General features: G+C 37.9%; 1 protein-coding gene across 2 annotated transcripts; it reads left to right on the top strand.

Moving 5' to 3' along the window:
- The first annotated feature begins 1,588 nt into the window (after positions 1-1,588).
- OGFRL1 (opioid growth factor receptor like 1) lies at positions 1,589-22,068 on the top strand. Of its 2 annotated transcripts, none has more exons than XM_030809386.1 (7): positions 1,589-2,327; positions 6,417-6,503; positions 6,657-6,735; positions 9,450-9,528; positions 9,627-9,693; positions 9,804-9,949; positions 14,499-22,068. In XM_030809386.1, the coding sequence occupies exons 1-7, from the start codon at positions 2,094-2,096 to the stop codon at positions 15,160-15,162; spliced, it is 1,356 nt and encodes a 451-aa protein (XP_030665246.1). In that variant the 5' UTR covers positions 1,589-2,093; the 3' UTR covers positions 15,163-22,068. The 2 variants fall into 2 exon arrangements, with proteins under 2 accessions (XP_030665246.1, XP_003271148.2); XM_003271100.4 differs by having other exon boundaries at positions 6,654-6,735.
- The last annotated feature ends 1,940 nt before the right edge of the window (positions 22,069-24,008 follow it).

Below are 24,008 nucleotides of genomic sequence, written 5' to 3'. Positions count from 1 at the left end.
TTATAATCAAAAAGTCTTTTTTTGGTGGGGGGTGGGGGGGATGGAGTCTCACTCTATATCACTCAGGCTGGAGTGCAGTGGCCTGATCTCAGCTCACTGCAACCTCCACCTCCCGCGTTCAAGCGATTCTCGTGCCTCAGCCTCCCAAGTAGCTGGGATTACAGGCGCCCGCCACCAAGCCAGGCTAATTTTTGTATTTTTTTTTTGTGGAGATGAGGTTTCATCATGTTGGCCAGGCTGGTCTTGAACATCTGACCTCAGGTGATCTGCCCGCCTCGGCCTCCCAAAGTGCTGGGATTACAGGCGTGAGCCACCACACCCGGTCCCAAAAGTCTTTTTGTGCATCCCGTGTCTATTTCTTACTAGTTGCAGAGCTTTTCCCAGTCATAGGATCACAGAAGGTCGGAGCTGGAAGGGATCCCAGAAATCTGGTCTCATTTTACAGATGAGGAAGTTTAGGTTCATGTGATCTACTTAAAGTCAGAAACTGATTAGTGACAGAGCCACAGCCTAGATGTCTTGTTGCAGTGCATGAAGAGCTTAGGTAATTCTGATTTATCCATGGAATAGGCAGCCGGTTTACCTGATTCTTCCCTTAGAAACAGTCCATCTTACATGATTTGGCTTCCTACTTCATCATGAAACATTTAAAAAGAAACTATTCATTCCAAGTTCAACAGTTTAATCTTCAAATATCTAGCTCATTTTTCTCAGTCCATATTTAACAAATGTTTACTGAGCACCCACCAACTTGACAGCACTGTAAATACAGACCCACTTTCAGACGGGGGCTGCCTGCAAAGAGGCTTCCCTTCTAGTTAGAAAGTCAGAAGACACATTTTACAACAGTCACTTTTCTCTGGGTCACATATTTGATAATGCTACCTTATCTTTAAGTGCTTCTATAGGCTTATGCCTGTAATCCCAGCTACTCGGGAGGCCGAGGCAGGAGAATCGCTTGAAACCAGGAGGCGGAGGTTGCAGTGAGCCGAGATCGCGCCTCTGCACTGCAGCCTGGGCAACAGAGGGAGACTCTGTCTCATAAAGAGGACGGGACAGGACAGGACAGGACAGGACAGGACAGGACAGGGGCAGGGACAGGACAGAACAGAACAGAACAAAACAGAACAGGACAGAACAGAACAGAACAGAACAGAACTTCCATACCACAGTTCTCCCTCCTCCTTTCATTTGCATAACAGACAAAAGGGCCAAGGCTTCTTCCCTTAGAAACAGCCCATCTGTTCTACGGATTCTGAGATTTTGGCCTACTCAGAGCACCAGTTTGGAGTGGGTGTAAGGTTACCCACAAATCAATGTGATGGTCTAGTTGTTACTGTTCCTTTTGTTTCACAAGATGATCGCTCATTAGATGAGGTGACTGATAGCTCTGACTTTTTCTAGCCCACAAGGACTGTAGGTGGCTGCCCTAAGTACAGTTGTGGCAGCTGGGATTTCCTGTTTATATGGTGCCCGGCACCATCAGCTTTTGTCCTCTGCTGCAGCTAAAGTGTCTTCCTCCTGGACCAGGGAGAGGGGGAGGGGGTGCAGACAGGACCCGCCTGCTGACGGTGACACCTCCTCGACACCACGTCCACGCCAGTCCTCAGCTCCCGGAGCTGGGCGGGATCCCTCATCCCGCTCAGCTGGGAGATGCCCCGGGAGGGCGTCCCCCGACTCCGGGCGGCGAGGGTAGCAGCCGACCCCGATCCACTCCGGGGGCCGCCGGGGGCCGCGTGAAGGCAGGTGTTCCGGGGAGGAACGTGTAAGGGAGGCGCGGCCAGGGGCCGGCGGCGCTCGACTGGGGGCCGCAGTTGGCTCTCCTGGGGGATCTGGGCCGGCGGCAGCTCCCGCCTGTGGGGAGGAGAAGGAGCCGGATGGGCGGGTTCAGGCGCGCGCGGCGGCGGTCCCGGGGCCGCCGGCTCCTCCCCGCGAGGGTGCCTGTCCGCCGCTCGCCGCGCTGAGGCAGTGCGGGGCGGGCGCGCCTAGGCTGCCGCCCAGCGCCCTCGCCGCGGCCATGCCCGGGCCCTAGAGCGCCTGCCGCAGCCCGCGCCCCGCAGCCCCGCAGCCCCGCGCCCGCCGCCGCCTCTTCAATGGGCAACCTGCTCGGCGGGGTCAGCTTCCGCGAGCCCACCACCGTGGAGGACTGCGACTCCACCTGGCAGACCGACTCGGAGTCCGAGCCCGAGGAGCCAGGGCCGGGCGGCGGCAGCGAGGGCCCGGGGCAGGAGCCCGAGCAGCCCGCGCAGCCCCCGGAGCAAGCCGGCGGGCGGCCCCGCGCCAGCCCCGCGCCGGACGAGGACGCCGAGGCGGCGGGCGCCGAGCAGGTACGCGGCCCAGCGGTGGCCTCGGGTCGGGCTGGGGCGCCCCGGCACCCCGGAGGGGCAAGTGCCAAGCCGCCCTCGCTCTCGGAGGGCAGGGGCGCCAGGTGGCTGCTCGCCACTGCGACCCGACCCCTCCGCGCCGCGGCTGACCTGTCTCCCGGTGGAGCCCGGGGGCCTGCAGGAGCCCAAAGCGCCGGACCCTCCCACTGCCGGCCTGGGGCCTGGCCGAGGGCACGGCGGGGAAGTCCCTCAAGGCAGAACCCAACTTGAATGGGTGTTTTCTTTGCCTCTGCAGCGCAGCTGGATTATGCGAAGGTGGGGTGGGAGGAACCTGTCTAAAAATAGAGGATTGTGACAACCCCTCTAGTGTGTGTTATTGGTAAAAAAAAAAAAAAAAATTACTCAGAATAAGGTGGGGCTACAAGTGCGGGCAGCCAGCGCTCTCCCCTACAGTGGGGTCTAAGCCGTCAGAAGTGTAGGCCCCCATATGAAGTTCATACGTCACTGTTCTGCCCAACTCAGGCCTTTCAACCTAGGATTCAGGGCATTGTTCACGAATCTTATTTCACCGGAAGACTTGTTGATCCAACTGTGTTTGAACCGTTTGACTAATACAGCTTGGAGGAGGGGTTAGTCAAGAGATAAGTAAGCCCCTTAACCTCTGATGGACTGAAAATAATCAGGAACTTGAAAAAGGAGGAAATACGTAGCTGACCCCTTGAAGAAGTGTGCATCCTGGAGGTGGTTCAGGTTTGCCGCTCCGCATTAGACCCTTCTCTTTATCAGCTAGGGGCAATGAAGATTAGGAAAACGGAGCCCAAAGTCCAATGTGACCACAGGGTTTTGGGGGAATCATAACCTAAATATTACAGCTAACGCTGCCTCAGCCATCTTGATGATCAACTCTATTTAGGTAAGGAGGAAATCATAAACTCTTAGTGCAGGCTCTGTGCTAAACAATTTTGGGGTGGGTGTTTGCTGTGTGGCCTCCATTTTAGAGAAAACTGAGGCTTAGAGAGAAAGGAAAACTTGCCCAAGATCATTGAGGGAGAGGATGATGCAAACCCAAGTCTGTCTATCACTGTTATCAGCGCCTTGGACCTGTGGAATTCTGAATTTCCATCTGCCCGTGTCTGGTTTGCCGCTGTTGTTTTGCATTGCTAATTCAATCTTATTAAATTATTAGATGCTGCATTCTCATGTTTTTCCCTTCCGTTTGTCTCCCAATTAAGTAACCTCCTACAGAAATTTGGAATATCAAAAAACACCCGCTAAGATTCAATCCAACTAACCAAGGTCCATCTATATAAAACATTTCAATAATGTTCAGTCAGTTAATTGCAACCCCAGTAACTAGTAGACTACACCAGCCCTCCCTATTCCCTTTTAATGATTAATTTTTCTTGTTAATATCACCATCTGACTTCCCCAAAAAATCTGCTTTTCAATTTTGCCTTTTGACTGTCAACCCTGTTTGTTGTGTGTTCCTCAGAGTCAATCCACTTGCAGGTAATACTGGAGCTACTTTTAAAGCATATCCCAGACTGACTCCTTCACACCACTTCCATTGCATCATCCTAGTCCCTCTGAATATTGAACAAATGATGGTAACATTAACCAAGACAGGGAAGTCTAGGGAGAATGCAGCTATGGAGGTTAAATCAAAGATTCTCTTGAGTTTGATATCCTATTACACATCCAAGTAAAGTTGTTGGGTAGTTAATCATTTGTTGGGTAGTTAAATTACATCTAAGAATGGAGACTTAGTCCAGGACTAGAGTCCTCAGCATCTGAGATCAATGGTATTTAAAGGCATAGGAAGATAAGGGGTTATCAAGGAGTGATGACGAATGAGGACCTTAGGCACCTCTCCATTTAGAGGGTGTGAAGAGGAGGAGGAGCCAAAAAAGGAGGCTGACAAGGGGGGCCCAATGAGACAGAAAGTAAACTAAGAAAGTATAGTATCCTGTAAGCCAAATACTGACAGTGTTTCAGGAAGGAGGGATGCTTTAATTGGCCCAGTTCTGTTGGGAGGTCACCTGAGGTGAATATTAAGAAATGGTTTGGCAAGATGGAGATTTATTGGTGAAGTTCACAAGAACTATTTGTTGGAGTGCTGAGGACAAAAGCCTGATTGAGGTGGGTTAGGGGGAAATGGGGAAAGAAGAGAAGGAGACAAAGTATGGGCAATTCTTTGGTGGTGATCTGCTATAAAAAAGGAGTAGATATATGGATCTGTAATTGATGGTAGGCTTGGGTCAAGGAATGTTTTGTATGTTTAAGATTAAAGATACTACAGCATGTTTGTTTGAGATCCAGAAGAGAGGGAAATTTTGATGATCCAGGAAAGAGGAACAATATTGAACAACAGAATCCTTGTCTGAGCAGGTGAAAGGGGTCTGGGTAGAGAGTCCAAAGGGAATAGGGGTTGGAAGAGCAGGAGCAGATGCTGGCAGGACACAGACATTCTTATGATAATCCTGAGAAATAGGTAGGGCTTGAGTCATTATCTTTATTTCAGAGATGATAAAACTAAGACTCAGCTAAATGATTTGCTTAAGGCCTCACAAACACCAAGTAAGCAGCGTTAAGATTCCTAGTCTTCTGACTCCAAGTCTTGGGCTACTGATACTACACCAAGGTTTCCATATATCCTTCATTTTTCAGTGTGACTGAGATTGATTCAGACCTGGACTTGGAACCCAGAGCCTGGGATTCTTGCTCTCGCACTGTCACTGGACTCTGGGTGGTGTGCAACTTCTCTAAGCCCCTGATACCTTGTTTCTAAGATGGAAACACTAATTAACTGTCAGTCAGGTGTGTTTTAAGAATCAAATGAAATAATGCCTTTTGACTGTCAACCCTGTTTGTTGTCTATTCACTATATATGTAAGTGCTTTGTAAATGGAGAGCGCCTTCTATACAAATGTAGGATGATGATTCATATGGTTGTATCTCAGGCTAAATAGATTCAGAAACTTGCTAGGCAGAGCTATTTTGAAACGTGTGGCAAGGACCAGAATTCAAGCTTTTCCTTGCTTATGTAACATGACAGCGTAACTAATGTTAAGCATCAGAAGACTTGATGTTGAAGTAACTCGGTACTTGTAGTAATAGTGAGAATCACACCACTTCAAAAATGTGTGAAAATTACTTAGAGGACGCCAATCTGTCAACACAGATGGAGGACAGGGGTTGAGGAGAAAAGAATTTGGGGCAAAGCTTTTAATGACTCTTAAAGGTCTGAAGTTTTTCTTTTTCATGATTGTCGTCAGCACTTTCTCTTATATTATAATAGTACATATAGGGAATGCAAATCGATTATTTTAACTCACATCTTATACTTTAAAAATCAGTTCATGGTTATAGGAATTTTGCTTAAGAGGTTGAATAGTATGAGTAAACAACCACATATAAGTTGTTTCAATCGGACATCATTCCATTTAAGAGCATTTTATTGCTTTGTGTGTATATATTTTAAATGCTTATATCACATTGTATTATCATTCAGTGAACAGATGATTATTCATGCCTTTGTGTACTTGTCATGGTGTTATAAAGGATGGAGTTTAGAAAGCTAGTTTGTTTTAAAATCCTTTCTTTTCATAAATATTACCTGACTTCCAAGTGCAGCTAAATGTTGCAAATTTAATGACAATTTTCTTTGTAGAATTGATTTAGTATCTTAACACATTCTTAGTATTATGTAAAATATTCTAAAATAAGTTTTATCGTAGAATCACTTGCATAATCATCTGGTAAATAAATGTCTTGAATTCCTTTTTGAGTTCTATTTTTGATGGATATTGAACCATAACATTGGCCTCTTAGGTTTTTGGTTAATAATAAAGTGTTTTATTCAGTAATATATCTTAGGACAAATGTTATTGGTTCAAATAAGAAAAATAGGGTGCTAAGAAGTATTGCTCGTAAGCGTTATTAAAGGAACATTTATAATATTTTCATTAATCTGGACAGATTGACAATTTTCAGGCTTTCTTTATGGATCTTCCTTATTAAGTTTGTTCTGGAAATTTCTTTGTGAAATTATCTTGCGTCAACATGTAAACAGAGTTTCACCTTTTATTTTAGGGTGGTGATTCCACTGAAGCAACTGCCAAACCAAAGAGAAGTTTTTATGCTGCGAGGGATTTGTACAAGTACCGACACCAGTACCCAGTAAGAGTATAGAATGCTATGTTTTAAAATGTAAACTATTTTCCTTCTGTTTTTAAATTTTTATGGTGCCACTAAGAAAATATGCATGAAAGGTCCTTGTACCTTTACTGTATTTCTATGTGCTGGAGATTGATTTATTTTTTCCTTTAGCAGAACTTCAAAGATATCCGATATCAAAATGATTTGAGCAATCTTCGTTTTTATAAGAATAAAATTCCATTCAAGCCAGATGGTGAGTAACGTACTACTTGATAAATTGCACTTTAAATAATCACATACACTTGGTTATTCTTTGTTTATTTTGTGGTTTGTTTCATTGATTGGATTTACTTTGCTATGCAGTCTAATGTGTCCTCTTGGTAAATTCTGGAGGAAGAGCTATGGATTAATGATATCTTCCTTATTTACATTGCTATTATCTGAAAGATAGTAGGGACAATTTTTGTGACAGGAAGACAGAGGTGATGTATAGAACCACAGAATTTTAGGTTATTAAGGAACAGTAGAGAAGATCAAATTCAGCTTTCTCATCTCAAAGATTAGGTCACTAGGACTTAAAGCTTAGGTCACTCGATTGCAGGTTCTAGAGTCCACTGTTCTTTCCATTGTGCCATAGCTGAAAACTATTTAGCATGTGATTGAAAAGTGCTATTTGTATTTAGAATTATCTTTCCTGTCAGTTTTCAGATTCAGTATCAGGAATCTACAGCAATCCCTGTTTGGAGTTCCAATATTCTGGGAAGGGAACTGCAGATACAGTAGATCTCCATCCAACTCTGCCAAATACACTTGTCTCCTTCCCAACTCTGCAATTGCCCTCCTAGGATATTTTCCAAACCCATAGTGAGAAGATGCAGCTGCTATGGTAATATGACCACAACATTGCATATTTCATTGAGGCATCATGCTGTGGTTCATGGTGGTCATCCTAATTTTATCCAGGTCACCCTAGCAAAGCTGGCTTCTCTCCCAAGAGCGCTTTTCTGTGTGAGGTGGTCAGACTTCCCTGGCTTCTGCTATTTGCTCTCAGTGGAAACTGAGCCAGTTCCACAGCAGTGTGAGTCACGGAATGAAGGAGATAGACTGCAAGGCTTTCAAGTGGCAGGACCTTGCATTCTTTGGTGAACTAACTCGAGGCAAGACGTCTAAAGCCTGGATGGAGTTTGGGAGTAGGGAGTCCCAGTACTATGTACCGACAGACCTACCAGTTGGGAGTTAATATTTGAGAACATTGTTGACATGGCCAGATCTACTTGTCTTTAACTTTCTGGTGTCCTGAAAGTCTGCTGTGATGCGGAGTGAAACCTCTAGATAAAATTGCACAGTTATATTTACTAATGATAGCAATGTGCTGCTTTATTTACTAATGGAAAAATATTGGCTAAATTGTTCATTTTGTTAGGACTTGGGGTAGAAAAATATTTTGAAGAAATGCAATGATAGGTTGTTAATTTGAGTCTGATTTGAATTTCATACAATTTTCCTAAAGGAATGCCTTCACATATTAAAAATATTGAACATAAAGCTATGATAGTATTTAACTCTATTTTTTTTTCTACTAGGGAATTTATTTTGTGAATATTAATTTAAAAAGTAATTTCAAGCAATATATTGAATTTTTGGTCATCTTTATTACAAAGTTTATTTTGAAATCTTATGATTGGTGGGGGTCAGAAGTTTTAGCTAAGGTCAGATAAAATGTTATCCTAGTTTATTATATAAATTATATCAACTCACTTTCCTCCCTAGTATACACACACTCGCACACACGCACACACACACTACTTGCCAGTAAGCATAATCTTGCAATGGTATTTACTTATCAGGCAGGAGGAGTGGTAGTTGGAAAGGAAAACAAATGGAAAATTACAGAGGTAAATGGTTTCAACATGCCAATAAAGCCAACATTATGATTCAAAACAACTTTTTACCAAACCTTCCGAGAGTGGGCCTCTTCTAGAAACTGGGATCTCTGGAGGAAACAAGAATGAGATGAGTTATGTTTGGAGAAATATTATATTGCTATGTTTTTTTTCTACAAGATTGAGTAAATGGCTAGTCAGTTGTAAGGACCTTGACAGACTTAGTAACAGGAGGATTTTGTTTTTGTGAGTTCTTGTAGGGGAAAAGTGGACGGGGTGAAAAGGGCTTACTTCTTGGAACCAGAAAGACCTACGTTGCACTCCAAGATTTACTTTTTTACTAGTGTGTAACTTCGAACAAATCTCCCAGTTTCTTCACTGTTAAAATGAGGATCGTGACACTGGGAGCATTCTGTTAAGACTAAGCTGGATAATGTGCAGTCTGTGTAATATGGGCACAGCATGTAGTAAGCACTTACAACTTTTTCCTACATTTTTCTTTTCTCCTTTTCCTTCTCCTTTGTTTTCTCCTTCTTCATTTCTTTTCTTCTATTTGTACTCCACTTTCTTTCTTTTTCCCTAGGATGCATTTCATTTTGATCCAATCTAGCATTTAAAGAACTATATAACTCCTAGGAGTGGGATTGGCAAACTTTTTCTGTACAGGGGCAAATAGTAAATATTTTAGGCTTTGGGGGACAGTGGGTCTGTATTGCAACTACACACCTCTGCTACTGTAGTACAAAAACTGCCATAGACAGTACATAAATGAATGTGCATGGCTCTATTCCAATAAAATTTTATTTACAAAACAGCTGGCAGGCCACAGTTTGCCAAGCTCTGCTTTAGAGTACATTGCCCAACAAAGCCTTCTGCAATTTGAGGTGCTATTAATTTTTTTTAATTAGATTTATCACATAACTGAATATATGGGCATAGGATATTCATCTTTTTAAAAGCATTATTCTTGTGTGCTATTATTAAATTTAAACAAGTTTTCATATAAAACTCAAGTGATTCGAATCTTAAAATGCCTTCACAATGTTTGAAATGCCTGGTTCATTTTTAAATATTTACTATTTAGGTGTTTACATTGAAGAAGTTCTAAGTAAATGGAAAGGAGATTATGAAAAACTGGAGCACAACCACACTTACATTCAATGGTCAGTTACATATTATCTATCTTGAACCATGTCCTATTTAATCATGTATGTTTTCCAGACAACGTTAATAGAAAAATTTTATTTTTTTAAATAAATAGGCTTTTCCCCCTGAGAGAACAAGGCTTGAACTTCTATGCTAAAGAACTAACTACATATGAAATTGAGGTAATGCAAGCTCATTTCATTTTATACAGGGTGGCCAAATAATATTGCTATTTTACTGTCCTGGTAGCTACTGAATCATTTCAGCTTACTTTTTTCATTTTTTATATTAGGAATTCAAAAAAACAAAAGAAGCAATTAGAAGATTCCTCCTGGCTTATAAAATGATGCTAGAATTTTTTGGAATAAAACTGACTGATAAAACTGGAAATGTTGCTCGGGCTGTTAACTGGCAGGAAAGATTTCAGCACCTGAATGAGTAAGTAAAGCCACTGTGATAAATCAGGGGCCAGCACAGTTATTTTCCCTTGGACAGAGTTCTCTATGAAACGCAGGAACAACTAGCAGATGAGATGGGCCCAGGAATTTGGATTAAAAAGCTAGTCTGAAATGCATTACATTCCTGTACCATATTCTAAAACAAAACAAAACAACAAAAAGGAACAAAATTCTAGGTAGAAACACAGCTATTCAGCTTCAGATCTGTTTCTCCCTGAAACGTTCCTATTGCCCACAGCCAAATGTTGCCTCTCTCCCTCCTCCTTATGCCACATTTCTTTGAGTTTATTGTTATTGCTTGTGTACAATTCTGTGTATTCCTTCTTGTAGGCTGTAAGCTTCTTGGGGCACAATCTGTTTCTAAGCATGATGCCTTCTTAAGATTAAATTCATGTATGAAGCCTATGATGTCTAAAAATCATTTTATAAGAATGAGATGGGCCCATACTTTTTACTAAAAGACAGAGAAAATTACACTTGTCTTCACTATTAAGGTAAAAAACAAAAACTCATTTTTGGGTAATAAGTCCCAAAACTTATTAAGAACATTTTAACATAGTTTATTTGGAATTGCTTTGCTGTATTCATTTGGTTGGATGTTTATAACTTTTGTTAATACTCATAACCAAAGTTTATTTTTCTTGACATTTTCTTCATATTCACTGTCTATTTTCTTTTTAATTATAGTTAAATTTTAACTAATTATAGTTACATTTAAACTAATCATAGCTGAATTATTTATGAATGCTGGCCTGTACAGCCACCAGCTTTAAAGTACTTTTAAGCATATTATAATTAGCTAAACTGAGCAAGTACTAAGAGCAAAAAAATTAAAACTAAGCAATTTTCCTTTGGCCATAGCAGTCTACATTTTGTGCATCAGTTAAGTATTTTTTTTGTGTGTTTTTATAGAACTTTCATCTTGCTTTGGTAAGATGGGTATAAATACTAGTGTTAAGCCTTCTTTTTACTTTATTACTTATAATCAATGATATTAAAATGGTAGTTTGTACTAAAACACTAAAGATATGGGCACAAAGCTTTATATTCCTGACTAGAAGACCCATTAACTCATAACTCACGTTAAATTTGACTTACGTAGGGCACTTAAAGCATAGGTATATATACCTCTACCTAAGCAATACAGGTAGCTAGCTCTGGACAGAGTTTCTAAACACTTATATTACACTGTGAAAGAGCTGCATGCAAGCAGCCTATTGACACGAAAGACAGCAAAAGTAAAAGTAAATCTTTTGAAAGGATTTGATAGTACCTCATGTTTCATGTACTTAACGACTATCATTTTAGATACCTCAAACTTGTTATTTTGGTTGGAATAGAAATCTTGCTTAGTAAATTTTTATTGAATGAATAAATGATGAACAAAATATGGTCTTCAGCTTAAATCCTCCTTGGAGTTTTGTTATCATATCCTCTGATTTATAGGTGGAAACAGAGTCTCTTTTTAAGGCTTTAATTAAACGATTTCCAGGGTTGAGGCAGGGGAAGGGAGCCTGAACTAAGTCACTTCTCACTCCTCTGCCCCATCCTTTCTTTCTGCCACCTATTGTCAGCATAGAGCTTTTCCAGCTGTGAATTAACTGCCTTACAATCTGCCAGAAAACACGCTGTTTCTTCTCTAGTTTAGTTGCAAAAAATCTTTACTGACTAGATTTGAACAAATGATAGAGGGTTCTCTGAAAACGCCTACTCTATTTTCTTCTTCAATTGGGTCCTTTTCTGACTTATTCTTAAATGTCATAACTTATTTGTATTTTAATGTATATAGCATCTTGAGTAGTTTAGAGTAGGCAGGGAACTCAATATATTTATAGTAGCTAAGCAGAGGAAAAATACTGGATCAAAAGTAAAATAAAATAACATTGAGTGAACAAGTGACCCTGACTAAAAGAGGCAAAATATTTTCAGACATGAGAGTACAAATATATGGACTAACCACTAAGAGGTGTTTTGAATTTTGTTTGTAATCAACTTGGATTACTTGAGTCATATTTAGACTCTGGGGTGCCTTTTAACTTTTATTTTGTTTCCTGGTTCTCACCTTGTATGTCTTCTCTCTTTACCTGCCTAGACGTCCTGCAATTTCAACACTATTTGCTACCCTTAACCTCTGTCTGGAACCTCAGCTTCTTTCTTTTGCCTATTGTGTAACCCTAAGATGGTTTATACACTATAAGGATTTTAGCCACTCTCTTCTATACCTTTTAGTCTTTCACTATGACATTTATTACAAATCATACTGAAACACCCAATTGCTTTATTTTGTAGTTTTGTTCTAGGATCCTCATCATCATTTTTTAACCCAAGTTTTTTTCCTTTTATGCTGTTGTGTAAATATTTTTAATTGGAGAATATATAGATATAGTAAATGTGTACAGAAATTTTAACTTCAGCATTCATCTAAGATTGGCTATATAAAATTGAGCTGTTGCAAATATAGTAAATTTTGTTTAGTCATAGAGTTCCTCTTTTTTTTAAAACAAAAAATTCTTCCACCTTTTTATACATCTTTTTCTCATAAACATATGAGGCAGAATTGCCCAAGGGTTTTGTCACTAAGTATTTAGAGTATGCAAACTCCATAGGAATGTAACAACTAAGTTGCTCCTGCTGTTAGTGACACATTGTCTTAACTGTACCCAAATTTGTATTGTCTCAAGAGTGTTACTTCCTGTTTAAAAATACAGATTTATAAAACTGAGACATCTGTGCTGCATTTTACCCTCTGGGCTTCAGAGTTGAATGTTAAGACAATAATTTTTTAGTAAACATCCAGAAAGATGAAGATGATGAACTGTTGGGCTTAGCTTTTCCAGTGTTTGGTTAGTCTGAATCACTAAGCTTTTTGTTTTGTCCAAAGAAACTTTCTCATTGAAACATAAGACCATGGAACCATACCCTGCCATCCCTTAATTCATCAACATCTTTCTCCCTGCTTCCCAAGTAATTTGCTAATTATTTCAAAGTAAAATCTTTAAGCATTTTTGGAAGCTAGGACAGGTATATATAATGTTTGCAGAAAGTTCCATGTCTGAGATATAAAACAGGCTTTAGGAAGTTAGAAATAAGTGATGGTTATGGTTATGTGGCAATATTGGGTAAATAAATACCTGGGTGGCTGACAACACCTATGATTAATACATGTGGCTGATGATTCTTTTAGAATTTGACCAGGCATGTGTAATAAAGCAAAGATTGAGCTGAGTGAGTTTGGGGAGTTACATTATGAATTGTGACAAAATAGATTTGGAAAACATTTATCCAGTAATGGCATTAGTTTTGTGATAGAGAGGAAAGATGTTAGTGTAATCTGGGGGAAAATGTACCCTTGGAATCAAGGCCATTAGAAATGAGATTTAAAATTATCAGATAGGTCAGGAGATCGAGACCACGGTGAAACCCCGTCTCTACTAAAAATACAAAAAATTAGCCGGGTGTGGTGGCGGGCACCTGTAGTCCCAGCTACTCGGAGAGGCTGAGGCAGGAGAATGGCGTGAACCCGGGAGGCGGAGCTTGCAGTGAGCCGAGATTGCGCCACTGCACTGCAGCCTGGGCGACAGAGCGAGACTCTGTCTCAAAAAAAAAAAAAAAAAAAAAAAAAAAAAAAAAAATTTCACATAGGGAAAGAGGAGGAGAGAATGACCAGAGATTGAAGAAAATTAGATTAAGTTGGGATAGGTACAAATATGGTGGTCCCTAATCTCATATCTTTGAATAATACTAATAGTTTTAAATAGTATCTGGTACTTATTGAATTGTATATACCCAGCATGTATATCATCTCATTTGATTCTTACAACAGTCCTGTAAGTTGTGGGCACTTTTCCCCATTTTACAGATGAGGATATTGAGACACAGAGAAACATAGTTTCACTTAGCTGCCGAGTTACAGAGCCAGGGTGTGAACTCAGGTCTGACGCCAAAGCCCATGCTCTTAACTGTGAAACTATGCTCTGCTAAATAAGTCAGTTTTGTATCCTTTGTCAGAACTGTTTTAGCAAAGTAGAGTGGTTTTTGCTGCCATCCTTATGAGTTGGCTTACATGGTGGATTTTGCTGATCAGCTGGCACTATAAATTGCACCAGTCAGCTGTTAGCTAATGCGTTTATGTTTAGCAATGGTTACCTGTGATGAGTACAGTACATTGATGTTGGTGCAAATAAATGTTCTGTTAGATCATTCATCTTCAGTGTATTTTCAGTAATAAACAACAATTTAACAGTGGTAATAAATTTAAACGTAAATATTTTTCTAATAGGAAGAACTCAACAGACAAGGGAAGTTTACTTTATACATATGACTTTCACATAGATTGACATTACATTGTGGCCTAAGGATTTAATACCCTCTGGTTTATTCTTAATGGTATCAAATATGGCATTAAAGTCATTACACGGCATATTTCCATGGCTTACATTTCCATAAAAAATATTTTCCCAATAGTTTTCATTCTCCTGCCTTCCTACACCTGATTTCCCCTACTCATTTTATTCAATCCTCTCTTCCAGGTCCCAGCACAACTATTTAAGAATCACTCGCATTCTTAAAAGCCTTGGTGAGCTTGGATATGAAAGTTTTAAATCTCCTCTTGTAAAATTTATTCTTCATGAAGCTCTTGTGGAGAATACTATTCCCAATATTAAGCAGAGTGCTCTAGAGTATTTTGTTTATACAATTAGAGACAGAAGAGAAAGGAGAAAGCTCCTGCGGTTCGCCCAGAAACACTACACGCCTTCAGAGAACTTTATCTGGGGACCGCCTCGAAAAGAACAGTCGGAGGGAAGCAAAGCCCAGAAAATGTCTTCCCCTCTCGCCTCCAGTCATAACAGTCAAACTTCTACGCACAGAAAAGCCAAGGACTCCAAAAATTCCTCCTCAGCTGTTCATTTAAATAGCAAAACAGCTGAAGAAAAAAAAGTGGCACCAAAAGAGCCTGTGGAAGAGACAGACAGGCCCAGCCCAGAGCCCGGCAATGAAGATGCCAAGCCAAGAAATACAGAGAAGGACAGTAATGCTGAGAACGTGAATTCTCAACCTGAGAAAACAGTTACGACTCCCACAGAAAAAAAGGAGAGTGTATCTCCTGAAAATAACGAAGAAGGTGGGAATCATAACCAAGACAGTGAAAATCCTGGAAATACAAATTGCCATGATGTTGTACTAGTACAGTGAATTATCAGAAAACCCATAAGCCAGTTTAGGTTAGAGAGGAAAAAACTACTGTATCATTTATCCTAAGGAACAGAGACGAGGTCAATTTCAAATTTTAGCCATCTGTTTGTGATTTCTGTCATAAGCATTTTGTTGTTTGTTTTTTTATTTTGGATGACAATGAATTGAATATCTAATAAGGAAATTTAAGATAAGACCCAATAAATGAATGTATTCTGTAATGCTTTTAGGATGTGAATTTTCAAATTTTATGTATAATAATTACTTTGAGAATATTTTCAGAGTATCTAGAAATTACCATGTAGTATTTGGTATACAAAATACGTTCTTTTGAGACATTATAGTCTACATGAGGGAAATCAAGAGGATAATTTCATTGAATTGCTACACTTTTACCTGATTTATGGATTTATTTTACTTTTTTAAATTTTTTTATTATTTTTTGAGATGGAGTCTCACTCTATTGCCCAAGCTGGAGTGCAGTGGCATGATCTCGGCTCACTGCAACCTCTGCCTCCAGGGTTCAAACGATTCTCCTGCCTCAGCCTCCTGAGTAGCTGGGATGACAGGCGCGCGCCACCACGCCTGGCTAATTTTTGTATTTTTAGTAGAGATGGGGTTTCACCATGTTGGTCAGGCTGGTCTTATACTCCTGACCTCATGATCCGCCCACCTTGGCCTCGCAAAGTGCTGGGATTACAGGCATGAGCCACCGTGCCTGGCTGATTAATTTTTTTTTTTTTAACTGTAAGAGTTTGATCTTTTCAAATGTGTTCAGAAACTAATTTGGATTCTTTGATTTCAGTACCTCAACGTGTTTATTTTTAGATTCTGATAAGTGAAATGGATGTCCTTGTGGAGCTCTGACCTCCCCAGCTTATCTATCAGTCCTGCTGTCCTCACCTCCTTACCTCCTTCCATGCTTACCCTTAAGCCACCATCTTTTTCAGCTAGCATGTGTGTTTCTAGTGTAGTTGGCCCTCCATATTCAGGGGCCCAGCATCTGTGGATTCAACCAACCGCAGATTGAAAATATTTGTTGGAAAAAATGGATGGTTACATCTCTGCTAAATATGTGCAGTCCTTTTATTTGTCAATATTCCCTAAACAATACAGTATAACAACTATTGACATAGCATTTATATTGTATGTATTAGGTATTGTAAGTAATTTAGAGATGATTTAAAGTATTTTACATAAGGGACTTGAGCATTCCTAGATTTTGGTAACTGCAGAGGGTCCTGGAACCAACCCCCTACAGATATCAAGGGACCACTGTACACATTAGGATGATCTATATTGAAATCTACATGGAACAGAGTGGGACTTCTACTTGTATGACTTGAAGATTTTGCTTTGTTTAAATTAATAACTGTTTTCAGAATTAAGTGCTTAAAAACAAATTTGATTGAAAAGTTCAAGACAAGAACTTTACTCTCTATAGCTGTTCCATATAAATTTGATGGTTGATTCTGAATGTAAATGACTGAAGAATTAAATAAGAAATTCCTTTTTAAAAGGCATGCCACTTGCACTGTGAACAAGACAGTAGTCCCTTAAACCGTGAATATGTCAGTGTTCTATGGATTATGAAATTAGTAATGTTGCTTAGCCCAAATGTATTTTTTAAAAAGTATAGTTTTGTGCATCTCTAAGTTATCAAACTTCAAAATTGAGAACAAATTTAAAAGTCCATATATGCAACTCTAGTAAGCACTTAATATATTACGTAGCACTGGTTAAGAACAATTAATTTTGTTTTCTATATTGTTACTAATTATTATTACAAATCAAAAAACACTGTGATAAGAACTTCAAAGCATACATACAAATATAGTTAAAGAAATGAATAGATGAAACATTTCTACTTTATTTCCTTTAGAAAGGAATTAACTTTTTTGTTAGGCTTTTAAGAAAAGTTCTATTCATTTTAATCCCCTAGGAAATTTGTAATATGTCCTACTTCATATCACATATCATCTTCTGTTGCCTCTATTGATCCACATTTTCTGCAGTGGATTTCTTGAAAATAATCACACGTATAGTATGCCTCTAGAAATATGATTTTACTGCTTTGAAGTTTACATGAAACATGCCAGTTGCTTAACTCTAATTTTTTATATGAATCTCAATAGCACTTTTGTTGTGCATTGTGTTCCAATAAGTATAGTATAGAGCACTTTCTCGTTTTTAGTTCCCATAATATGCCAGTTTTTGCTTTCCTAGTGTTCTGTGAGTAAGTATTAGGATTTGGCAATCTGCTTTTGCATTTCAATTTCTGTTTTACATGCAAGAAAAACATGGACACTCTTATGTGGTGCTTGTAGCTGTGTCCATAGAGCTCAGTAAATAGTTCTACAGGGTTTAGAGGATGAGAAGCGATTGTCAAATTAGGCTGAATTGTAGAAACACAAATAATTTAATTCAAAATAACTTACCAATTTTATATACATGATAAGGTGTTCAGACAACTTTCTAAATGCATAATAGTAAAAGATTGTGACCAGATATTATGATATTAATAAAGTTACCAGATACTAAAATCAATGAATGTAATTTGAATTACTTAGAAATTGTAGTATATTAGAGCCCTTATGAGTAAAAGCATTTCATTTAGCAATTTAACTTTTAGAATATTATTCCTACTTAGGGATTTTGATTAGATAGTACCATTAAATTTGAGAATATTTAGTCTCAAGGGGAAAACTTCTGGCATCCATCTTAAATAGTGGCCTTCTTCCACTATGGTGTTTTTAAATGCATATTCACATATAATAGTATGTTTCTTACATTTAATCCCTAAATCACTTAGATAATCATTCAGTGGAGAACAAGTAAAAGGATATCATTCCTTTTGGAGATAAACATTGAGTGTCTAGAAATTTTTTCTATTAATGCTTTGTATATTAGTTTTTTAAGATCTATAGATACGTATTTATGTGTGTCTTATATATGAAACAGTTCTCTGGGTTTGACTCCTATGTTTTGTATTTTTAAAAACTATGATATGCTTGCAGAAATTCATTGAGAAGCTGTTACAAAAAATGCAGTGAAGCATGACCAAATAGCTAAAAATATTGCTGAATCTTTACGAATACATAGTCTTTATTGTACTGTGGAGTGCAAGGATACTAAATATTGGCTATTGATAAAATACTAACTTGCATTTCATGGCAAATAGATGTTGTATCGCTCGACTAGTCTAGAACATTTCTAATATTTTGTGCTTTCATATATCAAAGGAGATTATGTGAAACTATTTTGAAATACTGTAAAGTGACATATAGTTATAAGATATATTTCTGTACAGTAGAGAGTTTATAACATGAAGAATATTGTACCATTATACATTTTCATTCTCGATCTCATAAGAAATTCAAAAGAATAATGATAGAGGTGAAAATACGTTTACTTTCTCTAAATCAAGTCTAGTTGTCAACTCAAAAATTATGTTGTATAGTTTTATTTTGAATTTAGGTTTTGGGACTACTTTTTTCCAGCTTCAATGAGAAAATAAAATCTACAACTCAGGAGTTACTAGAGAAGTTCTAAGTATTTTTTTGCTAAGTATTCAAAATATAAACATATGAAAATGCCATAATGCCTGTCATAGTCATTGTTTCATATTTTGTCATATGAAATTACCTACCCTGCTTCTAGTTTTGTACTTTAATCTGAGTGAAAGTATGATGTGGTGGAAAGGAAAAACAGTACAGTATTACATCTGAGTTAGTCTTTGAAAAATCAGAGTAGTAAATGAACCTCAACACTGAGTGGTCAAAAATTGGTTTAACCAATGGGGGGAGAATATTTGGTTAATTGTTTTACTATTAAATTTTCAAGTTTATAATAGAGTTATGGTTGAGTATTCATCCATACTGAGTAATCAAGCATTTTTTAAACTATAATTGAGGCTCTTCTAAAGCTTTGTTTTCTAATCTAAGATACAAAGGATATTCTTGATCTTGCTTGATTATAACTACATCTACAGGTCTTTAATGTCTGTTTGGGGTGAGTGGCGATCCTCTGTTGTAGGAATGTTTTTGAAGATTTCTATTTTGCTTTCCACTTAGGAAATTCCCCTCTCTCATTTGGGGTATATGCGTTGAGTATAAGGTAGGCTGTATTTAGACACGCTAGAATCATTAAATGTAGGTGAAGTTGTAGAGAAAAATGGCCTGGGTCAATGTAGGATCTAGAAAATTAGGAGTGTACATTTGCTGGCTTCTTTTTGAGTTTTGTACTGTTTATTACAGGAACATATTTGTGTGGCTAATCTCTACGGTGACAGTGAGTACTACCCTGCTCCTTCTGCATTGTAGTTATCCAACACACCCAGCAGATTGTGTTCAGGGACAGAATGTGTTTTTAGAAATCCCTTATTAGTGAAATGAATAATAATATAGCTATAAATATGAATGAATGGAGGTATCCAGATGTGCCTTAACAAATGTAAATGGTTTTCATTCAGAAGTTTACGTTTTTACTCCATTATAAAATCTCATCATTGGGAACTTTCTAAACCACGAATATCAGTTCTTTTAATGACATTTAGTTGGTGCTTTATCATTTTGGAGAAGTTGCTGTTTGGGACAATAGCATCAGTTTATCAAGAAGTGTACTCACCATGATATTCAACAATGTGTAACATTTGACAAAAAGTGTTTAGAGTAAGAAAGACTAACTATACTGTTTGTTATATTTATTTATGCTTTTTGTAGTTTAGCTACATACTATAATTTTCATTTTAAACATTCCTTAGTTACTACAAATAATATTTATGTTTTGCTTCTTCTTAGATGTAGGCGGATGCAGAAATAGAATTATATTAGAGAAATTATTAAAAGTTTAATTCCAGTAGGCAGTTGGAGAAATCTGAAACTAATTTGAAAAACTTTTATGCTGTAGTCTCATTACAATCATTTTAAAAGCACTGTTCTTGCATTTCCCCTAGATCACAGAGAGTGTTCTTTGTCATTTTTTTTTCCTATTCTGTTGTGAAGTTTATTGTTTCAGTTATTTGAGGGAAATAACCTCTTAATAGGTTTATTTTCCTGAATTAAAGTTTTCATGTAGAGAATACAATTAAATGTTTTGTGTTATGACCCAAACTGGCTGGAAGTAGAGTTCAGAGAGGGAGAAGGGACAAGAATGAGTGTGGGCGTCTCAGGAAAGTGGCGCCAGTGCTGGGCTCCACCCTTCTCCACTGGCATGATGGGTCCTCAGATTCTCCTCTGGATAACGAGGGTGTTGGGCACTGTGAGCTCTGACTTCTGGGGAGGATGGGCCATCATGGACTCCATACACAATTTTGATGGGTATCAGTTCTCATAAAATACCTGCTATAATTTATTTATTTTGTAGTTATTTAGAAAATTGTGAGCAGTTGGGCACCAGTAAATTGTAATTATATCTTAACAATCTTGGGAAACATTGAAATATGAGTTTTTTTCCCCTCACCCCTATTTATTTAATTTAAAAAGTTAGGGAAGTTGTTCATTCATAGCTGTATATTAATATAAAATCTCTTTTTATAAAATGATTCAGAGAAAAGGCAGTAATGGTCACTTACTGTGCTAAAATACCTTTTCTTTCTAAAAATACTTAAGCTTTAGGGTTTTTCATAGTTTTACTTTTTAAATTATAGTTTGCGTAACAATTTACATTAACTAGAAAAATTAGATATATAATAAGTTTTGGTACTAAGAAACATTTACATTCTGCACTCATTAGTCAAATGAAATTTTTTCCCCCAGTGCTAACAGATTTTGTTACATGTGAAGAAAAATAAAATACAAATGAAATAAAAGTCTAGAAACAGCAACAGGAAACTCACCACAGAAATAAAGACATAACCCTTGATAAGTTTGTGTAAGTGCCAGAATTATCGGAAACAGGTGACGAATGATTAAGAAAAGCTTTATTGTGGGGACATGCTTTAAGAACCAGCTCTGTATTTGTGCCAAGGAGATCAGGTATTGGTGTGCAAACAGATCCCATTAATACTCTGATTTGAACCACGAATTCCACCTACTCTGCGTTGAAGCCCTCCAGTAGACTGATAGATGTAATCAAATGATCAGCTACCAAGTTTAATTCCTTTGCCTGTGTGTAGCAACAGTTGGTAGTTTTACAAGTTAAATTGATGGACTGGCTGCAGATAAGAGAAAGACTCAGTGATAGGTGGTTTGTGAGTGAAGTAACTTCCACACTGTCAAGAGTTGACAGCGTATTAATTGTGTGGCATTATAGTTGTGAGAAACAAATGAGAGCAAAATGTTAGGTCCTTTGACAAGCATTTTCCTCCTGTTTTCAAAAAGGGCTTTCAGTTGTTTCCTATGTAAGCTAATCTTTTTTAGTATTATCTAAGAAGAAGGACAGCAGATTATGTCATTTTGGAAACTATTGTGTCCCTTGTATTTTAACTATTTCAGGAAAATGCCTACGATTGTTACAAAGATGTGTGTTTTACTTATAACATAAGCTCTGATTCTCCAGTGGCCACTGGGCCTTCTCTGTGCTCTGTATTCAACTGCAGTATGAATTACAGAATGCTGTGCATGTTTGTTAGTACCAATACCATGTGTATGTGGTAGAAGTTGTAACCAGTTTCTGGATCTGTATGGTACTATAAAATACTTATTTTATAATTCTGTAACCGTATGGCAGTGTTATGCCAAAAATGTATAAAGAGCAATAGTTTCTGTTGCTTACTGCTGTATTTTAAAATATTGTTTCTAAAATAATAGAGTTCCTTTTGAGTAATTATTTTTAATAACTATTGCCAAATATACATCCTGTAAAACTAATAAAAGCCACTCTATCTTAGGTAACATTTTAGCATTGTGCTAGAGTACATTATGGTGATTTTGCACGATTAAAATATTTTTAAAGAACTAGAAAAAATGACTTGCTGTTTTCCTGTCATTAAACATGTATTTTTTATGATTAACATATAAGACTAACATTATTTTCTTTTATCCTCAAAAATAAATATTGTGAAGGGTGAATCATATGTATATCTGAAGTTATTTTTATTGTGAGATTCTACAGAACAGATCATACATGTAAATACTTGGATGTTTATTGTTATCTCTTTGTGTAATGCAGAGTTTTAAAAGTATTTTTCTTACAGATGAATGAATATGAATAGCTAATGAAGGTGAAAGATGTTTTTCACTTAGGCGGGCTAATATTTAAGTAGTCAAGTTTTTGATTAAGAAAAATTGAAATTGCAAGATGAAAGTGAGGAGGTTGCTCTAAGAATCACAGGACAATGTAGACAAAAATGAGGAAAAGCATAACATTTGAGCTTGGCTGCATTCTATATAAGCAGGGAAAGAGAGGATAAAAGGACTAAGAATAAGTTGTAGTAAGAGAGTGAAGTTAGATTGTGCATAACTGAGAAAATGATAGCAAATCACAGCCTCATTGGTGAATGAGCATGATTTTAACTTCAGCCTTTTGTATGAATGGTTTAGTAGAGAGAGAAGTGCACACATGTAGTCATTTTCATAAGAGAAGAATGAATACATTCTGGTAACAGAAAATACGATTTTCTTTTCCTCACAGATTGAATGTCTGAAGGTATTGTAAAATCCGAAGAAAACAAAGATTCTTAGGATAGTAATAAATGCAGGACTGAGCCTGCACTTCTGCAAGAATGTAAATTTTAATATGGGAGAGATTTTGGGAAAAGATTCATAACATTTTCCTTATTTTAATTCTAAAGTGGATGCAAAACAGACAAGCTGGTATTTCAGGCATGGAGGGAAATCTCAGCCTGGATAAAAATGATGACAGGCAGTTTGGCTTCTTGTGGGAGATTTTAGGCTTTGGCAACGGTGATTGAATGAGTTGTCAGACTAACATGGGGAACAAGAAAAGATTACCCTGCTCTTGGGATTATGCCCATGAATATGTAGGATTAATTGGAAGAGCATTTTAAGATAGGATACTAAAGAGACAGATTTGAGAGTCAGCATGGATTCAACTCAGGAAAACTGGGTTTATTAATTTTGCTACAGTAGTTAACATTCTTCTATTTTTACAACTTTATTGCATATTCAACACTACCAAAGAATATACAAATATTTTCTCCTCAAATGGTATATATTTTTGTTATTATTGAAATAGCTAGTTTTATCTACCCTCAGCTTTGGAAAAGAAAGAGGTTACAAGAAGAATGAATAAACAAAGGATAAGTGGTAGACAAGGTGAACCAAATGAGATCTGACAACTCACCTTAGAACACGGAGGTTGTCTGACATCTTTAAATGGATGATTTAACTGTTGTAAGGAAGAGAAGTTCAAGAAAAAGCCCTGAAGGGAAAAAAAAGTAAGGGCAGAGAGACATTTTGTTGAATGGGGAGACAGCAGGCTTTGAAGCCAGATGGACTTTGGTACAAGTGGCAACATCATCAATTATAATTGACTGTGTGGTCTTGGGGAAGGAGTGTAAATTCTCAGGGTGTCTGGTCTCTTGTTGGTAATAATACCTGCTTTGTGAGTTTCTTGGGAGGATTGGAGAGAGTGTAGGTGAAATGCCAGGAACGTATTCCAAACACTCATGAATAGTAGCTGCTGGGGCTCTAGAAAAAAAAAAAAGAAGATGCTTAGTTATGACAGGTATTGTGTAGCACTTATTTAATGAAAATCAATCTAATCTAATGGATGTTAACCAGGTTTACAGGTCGAAACAAATACTCTAAGTTTTACTTTTAATTTTAATATAGTTTTACTAAAAAAGCTAGATGGTATGGAATTAATGATTTCATATTAGGTACACTGATATGGACAGGGCAGAACATTTCCCCCACTGTGAATGTAATGAATGTACAAAACAG

The sequence above is a fragment of the Nomascus leucogenys genome, chromosome 3, assembly GCF_006542625.1.
Source record: "Nomascus leucogenys isolate Asia chromosome 3, Asia_NLE_v1, whole genome shotgun sequence".
Taxonomy (NCBI): Eukaryota; Metazoa; Chordata; class Mammalia; order Primates; family Hylobatidae; genus Nomascus; species Nomascus leucogenys.
Note: the sequence above shows the minus strand (reverse complement) of the source record. Positions and strands in the feature narration are given on the sequence as shown.

Coding starts and splice junctions, on each gene's coding strand:
- OGFRL1 (XM_003271100.4), top strand. CDS start 2,094: ATGGGCAACCTGCTCGGCGGGGTCAGCTTCCGCGAGCCCACCACCGTG. Junction 6,504..6,653: donor AGTACCGACACCAGTACCCA/GTAAGAGTATAG, acceptor TTTTTCCTTTAG/CAGAACTTCAAAGATATCCG. Junction 6,736..9,449: donor AATTCCATTCAAGCCAGATG/GTGAGTAACGTA, acceptor TTTACTATTTAG/GTGTTTACATTGAAGAAGTT.